Source organism: Mirounga angustirostris, unplaced genomic scaffold (assembly GCF_029215605.1).
Source record: "Mirounga angustirostris isolate CCGP_5_RB_7025 unplaced genomic scaffold, mMirAng1.0.hap1 SCAF_14, whole genome shotgun sequence".
NCBI classification, from domain to species: Eukaryota; Metazoa; Chordata; class Mammalia; order Carnivora; family Phocidae; genus Mirounga; species Mirounga angustirostris.
In genome coordinates, this window is record NW_026991722.1 from 89,125,219 (window position 1) to 89,146,592 (window position 21,374).

At 46.4% G+C, this 21,374-nt stretch overlaps 2 protein-coding genes and 1 long non-coding RNA gene across 8 annotated transcripts in view; 1 reads left to right on the forward strand and 2 right to left on the reverse strand.

Moving 5' to 3' along the window:
* Window positions 1-6,400, reverse strand: part of ZMAT5 (zinc finger matrin-type 5) — a 28,404-nt gene extending 22,004 nt beyond the window's left edge. For 4 of the 6 annotated variants that reach the window (XM_064578629.1, XM_064578626.1, XM_064578627.1 and 1 more), the window contains exon 1: window positions 6,110-6,400. In XM_064578629.1, coding sequence (XP_064434699.1) covers window positions 6,110-6,239 — 130 coding nt within the window. In that variant the 5' untranslated portion in view covers window positions 6,240-6,400. The remainder of the gene's footprint in view (window positions 1-6,109) is intronic. The other 2 variants (XM_045887356.3, XM_045887357.3) reach the window with 2 other exon arrangements.
* Window positions 6,401-6,519: 119 nt separating this feature from the next.
* LOC123852932 (cytochrome b-c1 complex subunit 9) lies at window positions 6,520-8,565 on the forward strand. The gene is made up of 2 exons (XM_045887361.2): window positions 6,520-6,705; window positions 8,299-8,565. The coding sequence occupies exons 1-2, from the start codon at window positions 6,556-6,558 to the stop codon at window positions 8,341-8,343; spliced, it is 195 nt and encodes a 64-aa protein (XP_045743317.1). The 5' UTR covers window positions 6,520-6,555; the 3' UTR covers window positions 8,344-8,565.
* A 6,908-nt stretch (window positions 8,566-15,473) lies between these two features.
* On the reverse strand, window positions 15,474-20,355 carry LOC135362458 (uncharacterized). The gene is made up of 3 exons (XR_010407199.1): window positions 18,403-20,355; window positions 15,945-15,994; window positions 15,474-15,799 (listed from the first exon to the last, which is right to left on the reverse strand). It is a non-coding gene; the product is annotated as an uncharacterized LOC135362458 (long non-coding RNA).
* Between the last annotated feature and the right edge of the window lie 1,019 nt (window positions 20,356-21,374).

Here is a 21,374-nt window from a genome sequence, read left to right on the forward strand (position 1 = left end):
AAGACAATATGCCTTCCGTCCTTGTGCCTCTTTCTCTGATCACTTACTCTGGGGAAAGCCAGGTGCCAGACCATGAGCAGCCCTGTGGGGAGGCCCATGTGGCAAAGAACTAAGACCTCCTGCTAACAGCCGTGTGAGCAAGCTTAGAAGTGGACCCTCCTACCCAGTCCAGCCTTTAGATGAGTGCAGCCCCAGCAGATACCTTGACTGTCACTTTGTGGGAGCTCTGGGCTGGGACTACCTAGCTAAGTTACTCCCAAATTCTTTTTTTAAAACATATATATATATTTTTTTTAAGTAAGCTATACACCCAACATGGGCTTGAATTCACGACTCTGAGGTCAAGAGTCATATGCTCCACTGAGCCAGCCAGCTGCACCCTGCTCCCAAATTCTTGACCCTCACATGTATGAGATATTTGCTGTGTTAAGTTGCTAAGTTTTGGGGGTAATCTGTTATGCAGCAATAGGTAACGAATACAGTGAAATAAACAAATGAAAAAACTAAATCACTTTAAAGTATGTGATGGCTCCAGGTACAAAGTGCCCCATATCCCAAAATACTCCTGAGTTGAGTCAAAGAAGCCAATCCCCAGACAAAGGCATAATCTTCCAGTTCTATGGTTCCCTTCAGCCATTTATTTACTAGCCACACATTTGCTGACACTTCCTCTCTGCCAGAATGGGGTTCACAACTCATGACACAAAGGCCCTGCTCTCACAAGAAGGTGCACTGAATATATGCTGGGATGGCTGGCTGATGTGCCCCCAGTAACAATACTAGGTGATAAGCTGTGTGCCAGAGAGCACCAAGGAGGGGCAGCCACATCCAATAGGAATTCCTCCAAGGAAATGATCAGAAATGATCTCAAAGATCTAGGTACCAAGATGGTCACTGCACCACAGCTTGTCCTAAAACTGAAATCTAAATGTCCAACAGTAAGAACGGCTGACAGATATACATTGCTCACTACATGCAGGTTAGGCTGCTTAGTTTCCCCGACAGGGTAGGAGTGGGGGCTCAATGACATGACTCACAAAGCCCGTTATCCTCATCTTACCCTAAAAGAAAACTGGACAGAGGGAGCCCACAGCTGGCAAGGTTCAAGAGTAGGGCATGAGCCACATCTGTTCAATGCACTACCAGATAGACATTAAAAATGAAGCCAAATGGGGCGCCTGGGTGGCTCAGTCATTAAGCGTCTGCTTTCGGCTCAGGTCATGATCCCAGGGTCCTGGGCTCAAGCCCCGCATCCGGCTCCCTGCTTGGCAGAAGCCTGCTTCTCCCTCTCCCACTCCCCTGCTTGTGTTTCCTCTCTCGCTGTGTCTCTCTCTGTCAAATAAATAAATAAAATCTTTAAAAAGAAAAAAAAAAATGAAGCCAAAGGTGAGGCGCCTGGGTGGTTCAGTCGGTTGAGTATCAAACTCCTGGTTTCAGCTCAGGTCATGATCTCAGGGTCATAGGACTGACTCTGTGTCGGGCTCCGCACTCAGCAGGGAGTCTGCTTGAGACTCTCTCTGCCCCTCTGCTCCTCTCTCCCTCCCTCTCTCTCTCAAATAATTAAATCTTTGGAAAAAAGAAAAAAAAATCAAATCAAAGGAGACTATTCCCTTTTTGCTAAATAAAAAAAAAATGGCTTATCACAACAGTTTGTACATGATACCACTTTTTTAAGGAGAAAGAACGTCCTGCCCCAACACACCCACACAACCACACACCCACAAGTAGACACAAAATATTTATTGTGACCATGTCTCGATAATAGGATTATGTCCAGAAATTTTTTCTCACTTTGTATTTTTCTAAGTTTCTACATTTAGTGTGTATTGTTCTTAATTTTCTCAAAAAAATCCCTTCAAAAAAGTGGGCAATTTGTCAAGCAAGGATAAGTACTATATTCCTTCTCCCTTAGGAGGCTGCTGTGGATGGTTCCAATGACCCGGTCCACCTGGATGGACCCAGTCAGGGCTGGTGTTGAAAGAGATCTATGGCAGACATTACCCCAGTCCCTGGCTGAAGGCCGATAGGACACACCATGATTCTAAGCAGACCTGGCTCAGCACAGGTTGGTGAAACCCGAATCTGGGCTCCAGTGAGCTGCAGGCTGGAGACACAGTTTCTCATCAGATAGTTACAGGTCCCAGGAGGCCAGAGTTTCCAAACAGGAAAAGTAAAAATAGTCTGATGGAGGCTTCTGAACCAGAAACCTAGACTCAGATCTGCCTCTGTCTCCCCCCTTCTTCTGCCTCCAGGCTGGTCTTGTCACCACCCTCACTTCTGCCCAAGTCAGGTCTCATTTCCCAGCACCCGAACCAGCCTCTTCAGTCACCCCACCCGGGGCAGCATCAGATCGACCCTCTTAGAACGACTCCTGCTCAAGATTTTCCATGGCTCCTGGTGGGGATCTTAATACAAATGAAGTCTCCTGGGTCAGATCTCCAGGAATTCAGACTCAGCGGTTCTGGAGCGGGGCCCAGAAATCTGCATTTTAATCAGTGAATCTAGTACCCTCTAGTAGGTACCCCTTAAAATACAAAGGCTGGGGGAACAAGCTTCTCCTGCTCCTCGACCTCTCTAGTCCCTGCATCCCATAGGCAGCCTCTGCTGGGGACAGTAACTCTGGGGAGGCACAACCCCTGGATTCTTGTCTCAGAAACCGGTCTGATTATAAATAACCTCAGCTCACTGAAATGGTAAACCCAACTTGATTGGAATGCTAAACACAATTCATTAGAATGGATAAAGCTGTTTTCTTACTAGCTAAGTATCCTGTCACGCTCCAGGTAAGTTTAGAATTGAAAATAGAGGTAGTAAAATAAATCAAAATTACTGATGCTCCTGACCTAAGTTTAGTAATAGTCCGCATATACTTACTATTTAAAAGTATCTATAACATTGACGGGGCGCCTGGGTGGCTCAGTCGTTAAGCGTCTGCCTTTGGCTCAGGTCATGATCCCAGGGTCCTGGGATTGAGCCCCGCATTGGGCTCCCTGCTCGGCGGTGAGCCTGCTTCTCCCTCTCCCACTCCCCCTTCTTGTGTTCCCTCTCTCGCTATGTCTCTGTCTGTCAAATAAACAAAATCTTAATTTAAAAAAAAGTATAACATTGAAAAGAATTTGACATGTTGAGTATGACAGATAAGCATTGTGATTCCAATTTAAAATACAGAAGTTAGGAATTGAGAAATATATTGGGGGCGCCCGGTTGGCTCAGTTGGTAGAGCGTGCAACTCTTGATCTTGGGGTTGTAAGTTCCAGCCCCATGCTGACTGTAGAGATTACTGCATGGAGCACTGGGTGTTATATGAAAACAATGAATCGTGGATCACTACATCAAAAACTAATAATGTATTGTATGGTGACTAACATAACATAATAAAATAAAAATTTAAAAAAGAGATTACTTAATACAGAAGTTAGAGGTGCCTGGCTGGCTCAGTCCATAGAGCATGAGACTCTTGATCTGGGGGTCGTGAGTTCACACCCCACACTGGGTGTAGAGCTTACTTAAAAAAAAAAATACAGAAGTTCTAATATATAGGTAGGGGGACACCTGGGTGGCTCAGTTGGTTAAGTGTCTGACTTCCGCTCAGGTCATGATATCAGGGTCCTGGGATTGAGCGCCCGCGGGCTCTGCACTCAGCGGGGAGTCTGTTTGTCCCTTTCCCTCCCCCTTTGCCCCCTCCCTGCTTGTGCTCTCTGTCTCTCTCTCAAATAAATATATAAAATCTTTAAGAAAAAAAGATGTTTAATATATATATAGTTAGGTAATTGATAAAACATATGTCAGTAATTGATACTAGATTTATCATTTCAAGTTGAAAGGTCAGCAATGATTAGGAACACTGGCTGCATGTTAGAATCATCTGGAGTGCTGTGAAAGCTACTAATGGTGCCCCCCATATCCTAATTTCATGTCAGAGATGGCATCTCTATTTTTTTTTTTTTAGCTTTCCAGACTGAGAATCAGTGACATAAAAGAATTTAACTAAGTCTCTTAAAAGTATTGAACTGTTTACAAGAACTTGAAATTCATTATGTTTGTAAGTTTAATTTATTAGATTTTCTAGTAGCGTTTAAATATTCTTAGGAAATCATACTTGTTAGGTTATGTATCTGAAGTACTTAAGAAGAAAATAAAATATATTAAACTTATAAGCAAAATAAATGTGTAAGGGAATGTAATTAAGCTGTAAATGGGGCTGACTGTTTAAAGGAATTTAAGGTTAGTTCAACTTGAGTTCTAACATCAAAGGAAAAGTGAAGGTCATTTTTCTTATTTTTCTAGATTTATATGCATAATTTCTAAGTTGAAGTAAGCAGCTTAAAGAAAATTCAGTATTTCCAAATTGTTCCTCCAAAATTAAAATTAGCTAAAAACAAAACAAAATAAAATAAGCCACACCTTAACTCCCTGTGGTCTTTCTTAACCCATCCTACTTAAACTAATTCCTCCCTCCTCTGAACTTCATCAGCCAGATTTATTGTTAGCAAGACAAAAGTATTCTATCCTAGAAGTTTCACAACTTTGTGTCCCAAGGAGCTATCAGGATTCTTTGCAAATAGAAAATAACTGCAGTTATGGTTAACTCATCATGGTTTTAGAGCTTAGAGCTTTTCACACTTTTCTTCCCCGTCCCCAATCAGGAGTTCCTTCTGCTTTTCCAAGTCAGATCCAGACCTCTAATCCCAGGTTTTCAGTACCTACGCCAATGACTTATTCTCTGGCCCAGACCTCTCCTCTGAACTCCAGATCCAAATCCCCACTGGCCTCCGGGCATCTCCACTTGATGTCTAAGGGGCAGCTCAAACCTAACATGACCAAACAGAGCTTAAGGTCAGTAATTAAGGTCAAAACTTAAGAGATGTCATCCTCCATTCTTTTTTCTGGCACCCTCTACACGCATCTGTCAGCTTGTTCTGTCTGTCCTACCTCCCAAAATACATCGCAAATCTGATCACTACTCTAATCCATATCCTAATCTAAATTACCGTCCTGTCTCAACTGACCCAACACAATAACTTCCCCTCTTCCATCTGTTCTCCAGAGAGCAGCCAGAATGATGACATTAAAATGTGAATTGGACGGGGCGCCTGGGTGGCTCAGATGGTTAAGCGTCTGCCTTCGGCTCAGGTCATGATCCCAGGGTCCTGGGATCGAGTCCCACATCAGGCTCCCTGCTCCTTGGGAGCCTACTTCTCCCTCTGCTTCTCTCTCTCTGTCTCTCATGAATAAATAAATAAAATCTTAAAAAAATAAAAAAAAAATGTGAATTGGATCATGTCACATCCCAGTTAAAAACCCTTCAGTGGCTTCCTAGAGCAATTAAAAAGATTCCTTACTATGGGTTACAAGGCCACATACGAGCTGACCCAAGCCCACCTCTTCACAGTCCGCCCTACCGCTTTCCCTCAAGCACTCCAGGACTGCTGCAGCCTCAAGTCCTTCGCACCAACCTTTTCCTGTTTGACCGACTTCCATTCGTTCGGGTCTCTGGTTAAAGTGTCACCCTAGGCACCCTGGTTAAAATAGCACCGCCAGACGCTCCTCAACCAACCTGTCTTTTGCTTTTTAGAGTATTACTTGTTTTTGGTTACCACACCTCCCGATCTGCCCACACACTGAATGAGCGCTCCATGACAGCGGGGACCTGTTCACTACTCCCAGAGGCGGCACTAAGAAACTATCAGTTGAATGGCACTAATACACCAAAGCCCCTATTTCTATCCCCAAGAAGGAATGAGCGGTCCCCAGATCTCCCCCCTTCTAGGTCAGGGTTCCAGGGGGCGAAGCCCAGGGATGACGGGAACAGGAAGCATGTGCAGAACCGCCCCTTCCCCAGACGCCGGGTAAAGGGGTTCAAGCCCCAGGGCCCAACTTTGCCATAGGCTCCAACTCTAGGCCTGGACTTGGGGCTAACAGAGGAGACAGACAGAGATGAGCCAGGGACCTGGGCGCCCAGGCCCTCTCACCCTTTAATTCACTCCCCGTTCCGTTAAGTTGGTGCGGCCCACAGAAGGGGTAAAGGACTTAGAAAGGAAAGCCCATGTCTTCCCTTCGGGGGAAGACGACTAAGACTAGCCCCTTGACGTCCCGCCAGAGAGAGTACCTGGTTCCGCAGGGCCCGACGGCTCCGAGCTCCTCCTCCTTCTGCGCTCTCGTGTCGCGAACTGCTTGCTGGGATTCGTAGTCCTTCCTTGAGTATCAGCCTGCCCTTCCCAGAAACCTTTGGGAATCATAGCTGAGACCGCGCGGGGGTTGGGGGAGGTAAAGGGAGCGCGAGGGCTTCTGGGTGTTGTAGTCCGGGATATTCACTCAGCAAGAAATTATTGAGGAGAAACATTGGGTAACAAATCTTACCACACTATTTGGACCGTCCTGATCTAAATCCTATGAGACTTTTCCTCCCCGCAAAGCCATCACTTACCTCTATCGTTCAAAAAGATAAGTACTGAGATTCAGAAAAACTACAAATCCCATAAAGTGTTGCACGCCGAGGGCTTTAGGAGCGCATGATCGGCTGCGGCGCAGGCGCGCGCTTGATAGCGGAGAAACATGGCGGCCCCAACGTTTACTGCGAGGTTGTATTCGCTGCTGTTCCGCAGGACTTCCACCTTCGCCCTCACCATCGCCGTGGGAGCCTTGTTCTTCGAGCGCGCTTTCGATCAAGGCGCGGACGCGATCTACGAACACATCAACCAGGGGGTGAGGGACTGGGCCATCCCTGACCTTGGGCCTGCCTGAGGGGTGACAGTGAGAGTGGAGGCGGAGTGGGACTCAGTCTGCCTTTACTAAGAGGGGGGAAAGCCCTGAGCGTCTTCTGTCGGTCGACAGCCGTATGTCCTCTCCGCCGAATGTGAATCCCAAAACATTAAATGATCCCGCTTTGTGGGGCTTATAAGTATTGCTGTCTCACACCCCACATACCCACTTGTCCATTTGCAGGAGCAAAACCTAAAGCCTAGTGGGAGCAAAGGACTTACTGGGGCTACACCATCAGGAAGTCAGTGGCGGGCGAGTCTGGGCTGGAACCCGGACCCACAGTCTCCTCTCTGAGGGTTTCAAAGGCAGATTTGAGCGGGTGAGGGTCGTGAAAAGGACATCTCTAACTTAGATACTGTGGTTGGTCTTTTCAGATAGCACTCTTCGCTTTCCCAGGCTTCCCACGTAGGCATTGTGGTAGTAATAATGGTTAGGAGCTGGGAATATAAAATCAGAGAGCCCTGGATGGGGATACGGGGCCTTGTCACTTGATAACTGTGGCGTTTAGTTGGGCGAGTTTCTTAACCTCTCTGAGCTTCACTTTTATCTGTGATGTAGAGCTGATAGTAACTACAGTAGGCAATTGCTGTGAGGATTATATGAGATGCAGGCAAGGTGCCACAGTAGCTGGTAGGTGGTGCACTCAAAAAATAACGTTTGTTAACATTCCTCGGGAGAAAGTGAAAGCGGAAGATAGGGCATAACCACACCTTTTAGACTCCTAGTGTGCCAACACTGCTAGTTGCTGTACACGCTTTTCATCATTACACTGTGGCTCATACCGGGGAAGGTCTCCTGCAGATAGGCCTGTTAACACCATTCACTTGTGTTTTTAATTTGAAGCTGTCTGTCCCTATGAGAGTGTTGCCACTGTTCCATCTCCTGCAGGCAGTTCTGCGGGCCGTTCCCAATGTTGGGGAAAAGCATTTAAGTATGCTGTCATAACTTACCAGTCTGTGCTTTTAGGAATGAGAATCCAGGGCATCTGGCTGGCTCAGTCAGTAGAGTGCACAGCCCCCAATCTCGGGGTTGTAATTTCAAGCCCCATGTTGGGTGTAGAGATTCCTTAAAAAAATAAAATCTTAAAAAAGGAATGAGAATCCAACTAGTTCCTGACCCAAATCATAGGTTTAATGAAATTAAAAAATGATTCAATATGAAGTATTTGGGGCCATGCATTTGGGACCTCTTAAGTAATACCTGGAAGTTGAACATATAAGACCTCTTCGAGGCTCTGTTCCTTAATAATTGTGTACATTTGTGTAATTACCTCAGTCTCCTGTAGAAGAAAGATCATCCAAAATTGTATTACCTCTGAGTCTGTTTACCTTTACATAGCGATTGATAAAATCAAAGTAGTTTACAAGTGTTAGGAATGTGCATCAAACCTAGTGTTGCTTCCAGTTTGCCCACCCCAGCTGTCCAGACATGGTAGATGTTTCTCTCAAGCTTGTTTTAGAGACCAGGACAGTGGGGGTAGCTGCAAAATACGAGATACAAAGCTAAAAGTTTGTGGTTCTTGTCTTTAAAATGCAGAAGCTGTGGAAACACATCAAGCACAAGTATGAGAATAAGGAGTAGTTCCTTAGAGACCCCTACCCATGCCGGAAAGGACCAGGTCCACCCACCAGCTGTTTGCCCAAAACCAGGGCCTCAGCCCGAAGATGATGCTCAGATTACTCTTCATCGACCACCTTTAGCTGTTGGCAAGAAGCGGCTTCACCTGACAGACTCTTTAACTTCTGCTGTGTTTGAACTATGTTTAGTCAGAGTCATCAGCAAATAAATGTAAACTGTCCTTGAGACATGGCTTCTGCATCTAGTGCTTTGTTAACTCTACCTGATCTTCACTTGTTGGTTGAGACCCCTTCAGAGTCCTCTGCAAAACTCTGAAGGGCAGATTCCATTATTTTGGGTTCCCCTTTAACTTCCAGAGAACTCGGGTTTATAAAACATGAGCTATAATTGGAGGTGTTACTTTCAGCTTTTGCTTCTAAATCAGTAATTCCTGTCTTTTTTTTTTTTCCCTAGCGTAAGCTCTACATCCAAGGTGGGGCTTAAACTCAGGGTCCTGAGATACCAAGAATTACTTGCAGGGATGCCTGGGTGGTTCAGTCAGTTTCGTGTCTGCCTTCGGCTCCAGTCGTGGTCCCAGGGTCCTGGGATCAAGTCCCAAGTCGGGCTCCTTGCTCAGCAGGGAGCCTGCTTCTTCCTCTGCCTGCAGCTCCCCCTGCTTGTGCTCATGCACTCGCTCTCTCTTGCTCTCTGACAAATAAATAATATCTTAAAAAAGAGTTGCGTGGGGCGCCTGGGTGGCTCAGTTGGTTGGGCGACTGCCTTCGGCTCAGGTCATGATCCTGGAGTTCCGGGATCGAGACCCGCATCGGGCTCCCTGCTCAGCGGGGGGTCTGCTTCTCCCTCTGACCCTCCTCCCTCTCATGCTCTCTGTCTCAAATAAATAAATAAAATCTTAAAAAAAAAAAAAAAAAGAGTTGCGTGTTTTAGGGTGCCTGTCTGGTTCAGTCAGTAGAACATGCAATTCTTTTTTTTTTTTTTTGAGATTTTATTTATTTGTCGGACAGCGAGAGAGGGAACACAAGCAGGGGGAGTGGGAGAGGGAGAAGCAGGCTTCCCGCTGAGCAGAGAGCCCAATGTGGGGCTTGATCCCAGGACCCTGGGATCATGACCCAAGCCAAAGACAGGCGCTTAACAACTGAGCCACCCAGGTGCCCCTAAACATGCAGTTCTTGATCTCAGGGTTGAGTTTGAGCCCCACATTGGGTGTAGAGATTACTTAAATAAAAATAAAGCTTACAGGGTGCCTGGGTGGCTCAGTCATTAAGCGTCTGCCTTCGGCTCAGGTCATGATCCCTTCTCCTCCCGCTCCCCCTGCTTGTGTTCCTTCTCTCGCTGTGTCTCTCTCTGTCAAATAAATAAAATCTTCAAAAATAATAATAAAATTAAAGATTAAAAAAGTCACATGTTCTACTGACTGAGTCAGCCAGGAGCCCCAATAATTCCATTTTTCATACAGAGGAGAGCTAACTGGCTTAACCATAGGGAAGTCCTGGATTCAGCTTGGGGAAAAAACCCTGCTCCAGGGTCCCGTCTCCATTCTGCCTTTAATTTGCTGTGTGTCTTTGGACAAGTTGGCATACCTCTCTGGGCCACAGCCCATCTTCTGATGATAAAGTTGGACCAGAACTCTGACCATCCTGCCAGAGTTCCTCTCTCTAATAAGTTTGGTTTATCATTGTGCTTACTTGGTGGGTTTGAATCCTCCCTCTACCAGTTCTAGCTTTGTGAACCAAGGGCAAGGCACTTGACCTCTCTGAGCTTCAGTTTCCTGGTCTGTTACATGGGGATAATGAGAGCACCTTCTGTGTGGGTTCTTTGTAAGTATTAAAGGAGTTGGGAAATGCAGTTAACATAGACCCTGGCACACGGACATAACTGCTGGCAGAAACACGGGGGGATGCTTAAGGACCTGGAGAACCAGAAGATTCTGCCGGCAGGCTATGGAGCAGCAGGAATGTGAGGAAGAGGGGTTCAAGGAACATAGTCCAGTCATTGATTCAACAAACATTTGGGTGGCCACTGTGTGTGAGGCACGTGCTAGGTGCTACTAGGCATGTGGTAGCAAACATAAGGCTTGACCTCCCACAGGAGATACTGTAAATGTCATTCTGTATCAAAGATACATGGACATTAAGGAGGGCATGTGATGTAATGAGCACTGGGTATTCTATGAGACTGATGAATCACAGACGTGTACCTCTGAAACCAATAATACGTTACATGTTAATTAATTGAATTAAAATAATTTAAATTAAAAATAAAAAGATATATGGGACCCGTGCACTATAGGAAGCATGTGTGAACCATTTTCCTGAAGGGTATTTTGCACCTATGTATTAAAATCTTTAATGTGCATACCTTTGACCCAAGAGATCCCACTTCTGGCAAATTTTCCTTGTCCACAAGAGATGTTCATCATGGTGTTTTTTATAATGGGAAAAATGAAAATAAGATATCCAAAATAGGAATTAATATTGGGGTGAAATACGCAGTCATTTAAAACCTTGTTTTGACTGGAAGAAAATACCCAACAAATATGGCAAAGTACCAACCTCACTAATACATGAAGCAGTCTTCCAAATCAATAAAAAAAGGTGAATAACTTGGAAGCTGAGGCTAATGACACAAATAGGCAATTAGTACAAGAAATACAAGTGACTACAAATATGAGAAGATGCCCAGTTTCGTTAATAAACAAGATGGATACTATTTTGTCTACCAGATCAATGAAGATGAAAAAGATTAGCAAGGGAATTTCCATCTCCGTGTGTGTTCCCCCTATGTATGTATGCACACTGTTAAAATGGTTTTCTCTGGGCACCTGGCTGGCTCAGGTGAAGGAGTGTGGAACTCTCGATCTTGTGGTCGTGAGTTCGATACCCATGTTGGGTGTAGAGATTACTTAAATAAATTAAACTTATAAATAAATAAATAAATAATTTGGTTTTCTCGTGTTTAAAAAAAAGATTAGCAACATTAGTTTTTTGTAAAGGAGCAAGTACCACACATGGCCATTGGAACAATGGTTTTACAGAATACTTTGGTATTATCTATTTTAAATGTTTATTCCTTTCAGAAATTCTTTGTGCATGTATTAAAATACACATAGGGGCGCCTGGGTCGCTCAGTCGGTTAAGCAACTGCCTTCGGCTCAGGACATGATCCCAGGGTCCTGGGATTGAGTCCCACATTGGGCTCCTGCTCAGTGGGGAGCCTGCTTCTCCTGCTCCACCTCCTTGTGTGCACTGTCTCCTTCTCTCTGTGTCAAATAAATAAAGTCTTAAAAAAAAAAAACACATAACAGGGGTGCCTGGGTGGCTCAGTCAGTTAAGCGTCCGACACTTGATTTTGGCTTGGGTCATGATTTCAGGGTGGTGGGATTGAGCCCCCAAACTGGCTCTGTGCTCAGCATGGAACCTGCTTGGGATTCTCTTTCCCTCTCTGCTCCTCCCCTGCCCCCCCTTGTGCCTGTGCTCACTCGCTCTCTCTCAAAACAAAGCAAAACAAAACAACAAAAAACACATAACAAAATTTACCATCTTAACCATTTTTAGATGTACACTTCAGTGGTATTAAATATAATCATACTGGGTGCAGCCATCACCACTATCCATCCCCATCTTATAAAACAAACTCTGTACCTATTAAATAGCTCTCCAATCTCCCCTTCCCCAGCCCCTGGCAACCACCATTATACTTTCAGGGTCCTGGGATCAAGCCCCCACATCAGGCTCCCTGCTCAGCGGGGAGTCTGATACTCCCTCTGCCCCCTCCCCCCCGTTCATGCTCTCTCTCTCTCAAATAAAAAATAAATAAAAATAAAAGAAGAAGAAGAAGAAGAAAATGACCTTCAATAAGGAAGTGACTAAAGAGATTTCTAGCACAGACATTTATGTGGACATTAAGAAGACTGTGGTGACTCGGTGTGTAGGGGTAAAGAAAGATGAAATGGAAAAAAATCAAGCTGCAAAATTTGTGTGTTTAATTTTATCCCATTTATGTAAATCGATACACATCGATATGTGTACACACAGAATACTGAGGGATATGCACTAAACTTTTCATGGCCACTATCTCTGAGGGGTGGAATTTCAAAGAACTTCCACCTTGTGCAACAGATACTGCCTTTTTCTCTTACAACAAGCAGATATTGATATTCTAATAAAAAAATTTTTCTAAAAGAGAAAGCAAGTAAGGGGCGCCTGGGTGGCTTAGTTGGTGAAGCAGCCAACTCCGGATTTCTGCTCAGGTCATGATCTCAGGGTGGTGAGATGGAGTCCTGCATCAGGCTCGGCACTCAGCAGGGAGTCGGAGCCTGTTTGAGATTCTCTCCCTCTCCTTCTGCCCCCTCCCCCTGCTTGTGTGCACACTTATTCTCTCTCTCTAAAATAAATAAATCTTTTATTTTGTCAAAGATTTTATTTATGTATTTGAAGAGAGAGAGCGTGCGCACAAGCAGGGGGAGTGGGAGAGGGGGAAGCAGGCTCCCCGCCTGAGCTGAAGGCAGACACTCAACTGACTGAGCCACCCAGGTGCTCCATAAATAAATCTTTTAAAGAAAAAAAAAAAAAGAACGTAAAAGATGGTTAGGAAGAATGCTCATACAAAACAGTCAAAATATAAAGCTAAGTGAAAAAAGCCACAAATTCATATACAACACAATGCATTTTTTTGGTAAACATGTATAAGAAAAAAATTGGAAATGCTCATAACAAATTGTTAATAGTGGTTAACTCTGGGAGAGTCATTTTCCGTTGTATTTCTCTCTGATGTCTACGTTTTCTGCATCAAGCATGTATTATTCTTACAATGGGGGAGGAATAAATTAAAAGGGGGCCTCCCAGAGAGGGTGTGAACACAGAGAAATGCAAGATGTGAGTCCCCGGCTCTGGCTCCAGGCCTAGAGCCCAGCTGCTTGGAGGCCCAGGGTTCCCCTTCCTGAGCTTCCAATGAGGATTCGTCCTTGCGTGGCACTGGTAACTGGGAGCTGGGCCTCCCCAGAGCTCCCTGGGTGGGTGTGCCTCACAGGTGGGGGAAATGAGGATTAGCACCCTCCTCAGACTGGCACCAAGAAGCTGTTTATTACTGGAAAAAGTTTCCTTCCCAAGCTCAGCCTGAGGTATTTCCTGGAGTCAAGAGCTGGGACGGTCTTTACGGTTAGAAAGCCCCAAGGACTCCCCATCTGCTCCTCTTGCAATGGTGTCAGGAAAAGCTAAATGCTTGGAAACCTCATCAAGCAAGTTACTGAAGGCCTCTGAAATCCTCTTCTGAGAAGTTGGCATCCAGTATAGCTCTGCTGTGAGCAAGCAGGACCACTCTCTTGGCTAAGTGTATTTGAGAGAATGTCCTATTCTCCTAGCTTCTCTCTTGTTTTCAAAAATCTCTCCAGGGGCGCCTGGGTGGCTCAGTTGGTTAAGCGACTGCCTTCAGCTCAGGTCATGATCCTGGAGTCCCTGGATCGAGTCCCGCATCGGGCTCCCTGCTCGGCAGGGAGTCTGCTTCTCCCTCTGACCCTCCCCCCCTCTCCTGCGCTCTCTCTCTCATTCTCTCTCTCAAATAAATAAATAAAATCTTAAAAAAAAAAAAAATCTCTCCAAACTGGTAGAAACTATTCAGTCATTCAGTCCGTCCGTCAGTCAGCCAATACATCTTTATTGAGTGCCTACTCTGCCTGGCCCTGTTCTAGACCCTGGACACACAGTGGAGACCAAGGAAGATCCCTACCCTCTTGCAGCTTGCATTCTAGTAGGGGAGACAGATGGTAAACAAGAAATTAAATAAAAACTTCAGCTCACGTTAACGGCTATGAATAAAATAAAACTGGGTAACATATAGGGGGTGACTCAGGTTTAAGGAGCAGTGTGAGATGCTCAGGTAGGGAGTCAAGGAACATTTCTCTATGGAGATGGCATTTGAGCTGAAATTTGAATGGAAATCTCAGCCAGGTAAAGATCAAGAGGAAAGGTATTTCAAGAAATAAGAACAGTGAGAGCAAAGGCCCTGAGGTGGGTATGGGTTTGGTTTATTCATGGAACTGAAGGAAGTGAGGCAGTAATAGATAGGGTCAGATACTGTGTGCTCTTGTAGGTCATGCTAAGAGTTTGGATTCCATTCTAAAAAGAAAGGTAAGCCTCCGGAGGGTTTCTGATGAATAGCTTACATTTATCAACCAGTTACCATGAGCCAGGCATTGTACTAAGTGCTTTGCAGTTTATGTGTCATTTTATTTGAACAATTATCCAAGAGGTCGTTTTATTATTCCCACTGAATAGCTCTAGTGAGGTGTAAAGAGCACTGATTTTAGAATGGACAGTCCTGGGTTAGAATTCAAGCCCCACCACTCACTGGCTATGTGAATTTAGACAAGTTACTTACTGTCCCTGAGCCAGTATCCTCATCTGTAAAATACTCACCATGATATTGCACAATGGCAGCTATGATTCTTGTTATTTCTGGAGATGTCATCTTGGAGGGGTGTCAAGGAGAGTAAGGATTACCGTGCAGTAAATCCTCACCCAGATGACTGCTTAATTAACCCAGCCAGGGGCTATCCAGGCTGTACTCTAGGGCTGCCTGCCAAGGTTCAAAACTTTTCAGCTCTGGGCGGAGTCCAAGTTGGCCTGTCAGCTCAAAGAAGAAAGGCCCAGCCCTTGGAACATTCTAGGCTTTTCCCCAGTAGACAAAAGGATACTGCCTATCACAGGCTGGGTTCCCCAGGAAGCAGACTCTGGGCTGGGGGTTAGTGTGCAGGAGGTTTATTTCTCACGTCCATTTAATTTTTTTTAAAAGATCTTATTTATTTATTTGACAGAGAGAGGGAGAGCATAAGCAGGGGGAGCAGGAGAGGGAGAAGCAGGCTTCCTGCCGAGCAGGGAGCCCAATGCAGGGCTTGATCCCAGGACCCCGGGATCATGACCTGAGCCGAAGGCAGACGCCTAACCGACTGAGCCACCCAGGCGCCCCCATTTAATTATTTTTAATTAATTTTTTTATTTGTAGCTGGCACACAGCGTTACATTAGTTTCACGTGTACGACACAGTGATTTGACAAGTTTATATGTTACGCTACGCGCACCACGAGTGTAGCTACCATCTGTCACCATACAATGCTATTATAATACCATTGACTATATTCCTTACCCTGTGCCCTTTATTCCCATGACTTACTCATTTCATAACTGGAAGCCTGTATCTCCCACTCCTCTTCACCCATTTTGCCCATCTCCCCACCCTCTCATCTATTTTATACCTGCATCTACTCCTTGAGGTTCTGCAAGAACAGATTTGCAAAATAAAAATAGCTAGATATCCTTTTACTTATTAAACTCGTGAAGATTTTAAAAAACTATAATACCTGGAGTGAGCAAAGATGCAGGAAATGATCCTTCTCAAATCTGGCTGGCGGGAAGGGCCGATTGGACAGTCAAAAAACTTGACTCAGCAATTCTGAGAATTTACCCTGAGAAAATAATCATGGAGGTGGACAAATATTTAGCCAGGAGGTTGTTCACTGCAGTTTAATAGCAAATAATGAGAAACAACCAACATGCACAACTAAGGCACAGGTTGACTGACGTATAGTATCATGAGAGACTACTACTAACCCATTAAAGCAGATGCAGATGAGAAAGGGAAACATGTCCACAATGTCCAACTAGCCGAAAAAACAGGGATAACAGCATGTGTAGTATGATCCCATTTTCGTGGAAAAGGCATATGTAAAAAAGAAAAAAGAGAAAAAAAGAACATGCCTATGTATATTCCTTTTTCTAAAATAATGTTGGAAGGATAAGAGCTAAAATCCTAACGGCAATTATTTCCGGATGGTGGAAATGTTCTTTCTTTTTGCTTACTGATGTGAACCACACTGAGAAGCCTGTTACCGCTTTTATAATAACAGGGGGGAAGCAATGTAAGTTATTAAACAGAAATGGATTCCATCCCGTAACTCAGGCTGCTCGTCCAATAACAAGGAACAAGGACTGTCCTACATATGAATTTGAAGTCTTGTGAGGAAAGGACAAAAATCAATGAATTTAAAATGTCTGAGCAAAGTGCAAAGTTGGAGGGAATACAAATTTGGCAGGCAAAATGGAGGTTATGGTAATTGCTTCAGTGTGAACGAAGGACAAACATTGTTAAAGGGGCAGGGGCTAGTCCCTGCAGAGGATCACACACATACACACACACACACGCACACCCAGGGCCAGGCCTGGTCCTCGTACCATTAACCATATCCTATGTCACTAGATCCTCAACCCGAGGTGGGCACCGCTCTCTACCCCATTTTACAGGTGGAAAGTGAGGTTCAGAGAGGTTAAGTATCTTGCCCAGGGTAACACAGCTAGGGAAAGTAGAGCAGAAGTTCAAATACAGGACAGTTGGCTCCCGAGGCTGTGCTCATAACCACAGCTCTGTGCTGTGTAAAAATCATTTCTCTCTCTTCGCTGGGGCCTTGGCCTGATACGCTTGGATTTATACACAGATTGAAAGCCAAGGGCAGATTCCAGCCGGCATCAAGGACAAGGCAGTGATGGAATGTAGAGAAAGTGTCAGCTGGGAGCCACTTAGCCGACAGTCTCAGTACAGGGGTACTGACCGCCTTCAAGCTGCTCCCGGCCTATTCTCCCTTCAAAACTCCTGCACAGAAAACTTCCTCGGCTGCTCTGGACACTTATTCTCCACTGCACCCTCATAAGACTGCCAGATCAACTCCCTTGCTCAAACACCTTCAGTGGCTCCCCACTACTGGTAAGATCAAGTTCAAATTCCTTAACCTGCCATTTAAGATCCAAGCTACCTCAAATCTCACTTTACAAACCTCCCAAATATGGTCCTTGCTGTGGGTCCCTTTGCTCTCCCGTCTTGTGTCTAGGTATGGATTATGGAAATAGCACATGCCTGGGTTTGAATTCTAGCTCTGCTACTCTCTGGCCAGGTGACCTTGGGCAGGTTGCATCCTCTCCTTGAGCCTCAGTTTCCTCCTGTGGAAAATGGGATAATGAGAGCAATCCCTCACAGGGTGGTTGGGAAGCTATGTGAAATAATGCTTATAATGTTCTTAGCACCCGCCTACTAGTGGTGGTTTTGTTATGTTGCTACCATGAGTACATTAAGGGGGGGCTCCCTGCACAGTCTTCAGGGAACAGTGCCTAATTGGCATATTCGATCCACAAAATGTGGGCTGAGAGCTTTGGGGATGACTGTACAGCTGAATCATCCAAGTGCCCCACCCCTTGTCCCAGCTGTTTTGAAACCGTGTTCCTGACATCCTTTCTTTCCCTCTAAGGTCTGATCACTTTCTCGTGCTCCCGTGTGTCCCGTGATAATCTCGTTTTCAGTGTCTCTAACACTGTTTTGAACTCCAGCCGACTCGTGCATTCCTCCGGCGGCCCTTATCTCTTCCCTACACCTTTAACCATGTTAATGGAGTCCTCTCCGCTTTCGTCTATCTTCCTCCTTTCCAGATGTCTGAGCACACTTCTGCCTCCCTCCTGTACAGGCCTCCAACAGAGAGGCTGCTTCCTGCCCTGGGGCTGCAAGTCTGTGTGATGTCTTATCTCCTCGCCAATCTTCCCTAATGAAACACCTCCTTCAAACGGTAGTTTGAAGGGTAGCCCTTCCTTCCGTTAGCAGACAGGGGAAACTATGGCAAAGTGGAGATTTGGGAAAATATATCCTGCCCAACTTCCCACTCTCATCTCTGTCAATGGAATGATTTGATTATAAGTTGTATTAATAGAAGTATGGTGTTTAGAACAAAGGAGGTGATAGGTCCTCTTTTCCATGCTGAGCCAACCACACATGGAGTAAGTGTCAAGCTATAGGGAGACAGGAAAGCCAAGAGGCTGAAAATACGGACTTTGGAGGCTGGTAAGCCTGGGCTTGAATCTTGACGCGGCCACTGCTCAGCCATGAGCAAGGGGCTGAACCTCGAAATGAGGCTTATATAATCACACCTACCACCTGGCTTTGTTTCAAGGATTCAGTGAGGTAATTTGCTGCCCCACAAAGCTAAGCAGGCTACCTCCTCTGCTCCCAGGGCACCCATCACACGCTTACCAGGCTGGATTGTGCCAATCTTCTTCTCTTGCCTCCTCTTGTGTGTCCAGATCATCCTGAGCCCAGAGGTTTCCGGGAGGACTGCTGTACGGGAGTCACAGCAGCCATGCTGAGAGGCTGAGAAGTGGGGTGCACAGAAATCTGCCTGGGGCATTGGTGGGAGGCACCCGCCACCCTTCTCCTGGGTCCCACTGAGCAGGGCCCTGTGAGTTCACTAGCCTGCCTCACAGTGGGCCAGCACTGCACACCTTATGCCAGCCATCCTGCCAACATCTCAATGTGGAGACAAATGTGGCTCAGAGAACCTCGCTCAGAGTCACAGAGCTGGAGAGTGGCTGAGGCCAGCTTGGTTCTAACCCCAGAGCTCAGCCCCTGCTCTAAATGGCAAAAGCCAAATAAGCTGCTGGCCCTTCAGAGGACCCTGATCCCCAAGGAAAAAGTCTGGCACGGCCATTGCATGTTACTCTTGTGTTAATACTCTGGGGGAGGGGCCAATGCCTTTCTGTGTAGACCTCTCCTGAATGGGGGGGGGGGGGGGTCTGATTTTCCAGCTGTGACAGGCCGCACACACCCCTGTGGCGGGTCACGGAGCGGGATGTTGCCCTGCTGACGTGATACAGTCCAGCTGGACCCGGGGCTGCGATCTGCCCATTGCATCTGTCATGTGGCATCTGGTCGGCCTGTCATAGGAAAGGGGCAACTGTCTCACCAGCCAGAGGGGTCCCCGTGTGACAGCTCCCAGGCTCCCCTAGAGGCAGGGGCCTTGAGGGGAGGCTGCTTCATGACAGAACTTGCTCGCGGAGCCAAAAGCTTTGGAGTTCAGGCCATTCCCTGATTTTGTCCTTCTGGAGAGAACTGTCAGCAAAAACCCAGACAGAGGCAGCTCTCAAACTTTTCCTGGCCCTGGGACCCCAGCATTCCATTGGAAATGTGCCTGTTGGAAATGGGTGATTTGTGCAAAGAAGTTTCTGGCAGGGTGATTAACAGAGAGAAGTGGAAACTGCCCCAAATGCAGTGGCCAGAAAACTCCCATCAGTTTTCTTCTCTCCCCTTTGAACAAGATTCACCAATTTCAGAGTGCCCTCTGTCCCCACCCAGTATGATCTCAGCTGACCCTCACAATTACCCATGCCCATGAGGCAAGAGAGGTGAGAGAATGATCATCTCCATTTCCTAGAAGAAGAAATTGAGGCCCAGAGAGGCCAAGGAATGGACCCAAAGTCACACAGCTTGTTGAAATCTAAGGGCCTAGACCCTAGGCTCCTGACCCTCAGTCCAGTGCTCTTTTCACCACCCTTTATGAACAAAATAACAATAAAAAGGATGGGATCTTGAGGCCTGCAAATGTGCACATGAAAGAACATAGAGTAAGCAGGCTAGACCACAGGATAGGAGATGGGGGCTGGAGCCTGCATGTAAGCTCTACACGTAAAATCCTAAATGGACAGGCATGGTTGGCCCTCATCCCACTGAAGGGGGCCCCCTTTCAGCCTGGCTCTTTCGTGAAAACCACTTTAAGAAGAAGAAAACCATAATTACCCCCTTGGGATGGCAGAGCACTTAAGGGATCTGTCAGAGTGCTGAGGGTGGGCTCATGCAGCCAGAGAAAGCATATTTAGTGTCATAATTTCATAGTTGGGAAACTAAAATTAAGTGCCTGTTGTTCTTGTAATTCAGACCACAGCGAGTAAAGCTCAATGATATAACCTCCATGGCTGGGAGAGCGCCATGGAAGCCCAGCGAATTCTTAGGCAGGGCAAACCTCCCCCACTCCCAGGGGAAGTGGGGATAGCTGAAATCCCAGGGTCTGAGATTAGGGGGAGGGTTGGGGCTTTAAATAGGTTGAGAAACTCTGGACAAAATGCCCTGTAAGGCTCTCCGAGGTCTGCCAGCTACGTAAAATTCTCTTGATGATTATCGATTGTCGGGAGAGAATTTCCAGTGTGAAGTCGGAATTTGATTCTCATTTTAAGACACACATACCACCCCACCCCACCCCCACCCCCCGGGGCATTGGTTACCTTGCTTCTGGCTGCAGAATTGCAACACCAGCCTCTGGCCATAGTCAAGGTCCCTTCCTCCTGCCCCAGCACTCAAGAGATCTAGTTAGCTAGGACCGCACATCAGGCTGACCTGGGGAGCTCCTCCTGGGGTCTAGTCTTCCCCCAAGTGGATCTTCTAGAGCCCTGGTGCCTCACCTGCTCCTTCTAGGCATCCCATCAACATGGTCTGGATTCCCTCCTCACCTCTCAGCTCCCTCTTCCTCCTCTCTGATGCCAACTTCCTCAGAAGGGGGGCCCCACTCTCCTGCCTTCTCTTCCTCACCTTCCATTCTTTCCACATCTCCCCATCACTTCCTGGCAAGGTGGGGCAGAGCCCCAGGGAGCCCCACTGACTTAGCTAGGTTGACCTCCCAGCTGCTGCCTGACACTGCGACCACTACCCTCTGCTTCTTTTTTTTTAAGATGTTATTTATTTATTTGAGAGAGAGAGAGAGAGACAGAGAGCGAGAGGTAGTGGGTTGGGGGGAGCAGAGGGAGAGGGAGAAGCAGTCTCCCCGCTGAGCAGAGAGCCCAATTCGGGGCTCGATCCCAGGACCCTGGGATCATGACCTGAGCTGAAGGCAGACGCATAACCGACTGAGCCACCCAAGTGCCCCACTACCCTCTGCTTCTGGAAAGTCTCTTTGCTCTTGGCTTCTTTCTGTTCACTTTGCCTGCTCATTTCTCCATTCGTTTATTAGGGCTTAGTACAACCATGACTAAATCACTTTGCCAAAATGTCTTAATATCCACGTCCCACCTTGGATTGTGAACTCCATGAGGGCGGAGGGGAGACAATCTTTCTCACACATGCCTGACCGCAGTGCCTGGCACCTAGTAGATCTTGGTAAACGTGCGCTGAGTGGATGCATTTAGCGTCTCCTCCCTTAGTCCTCCCAACCAGGCTGACCGTCCATGCCCCAAGCCCTG

What these genes read in the sequence shown, in the direction of transcription:
- LOC123852932 (XM_045887361.2), top strand. Translation starts at nt 6,556, where the DNA reads ATGGCGGCCCCAACGTTTACTGCGAGGTTGTATTCGCTGCTGTTCCGC. An exon ending in ACGAACACATCAACCAGGGG is followed by an intron (nt 6,706 to 8,298) that starts GTGAGGGACTGG and finishes TTTAAAATGCAG; the next exon opens with AAGCTGTGGAAACACATCAA.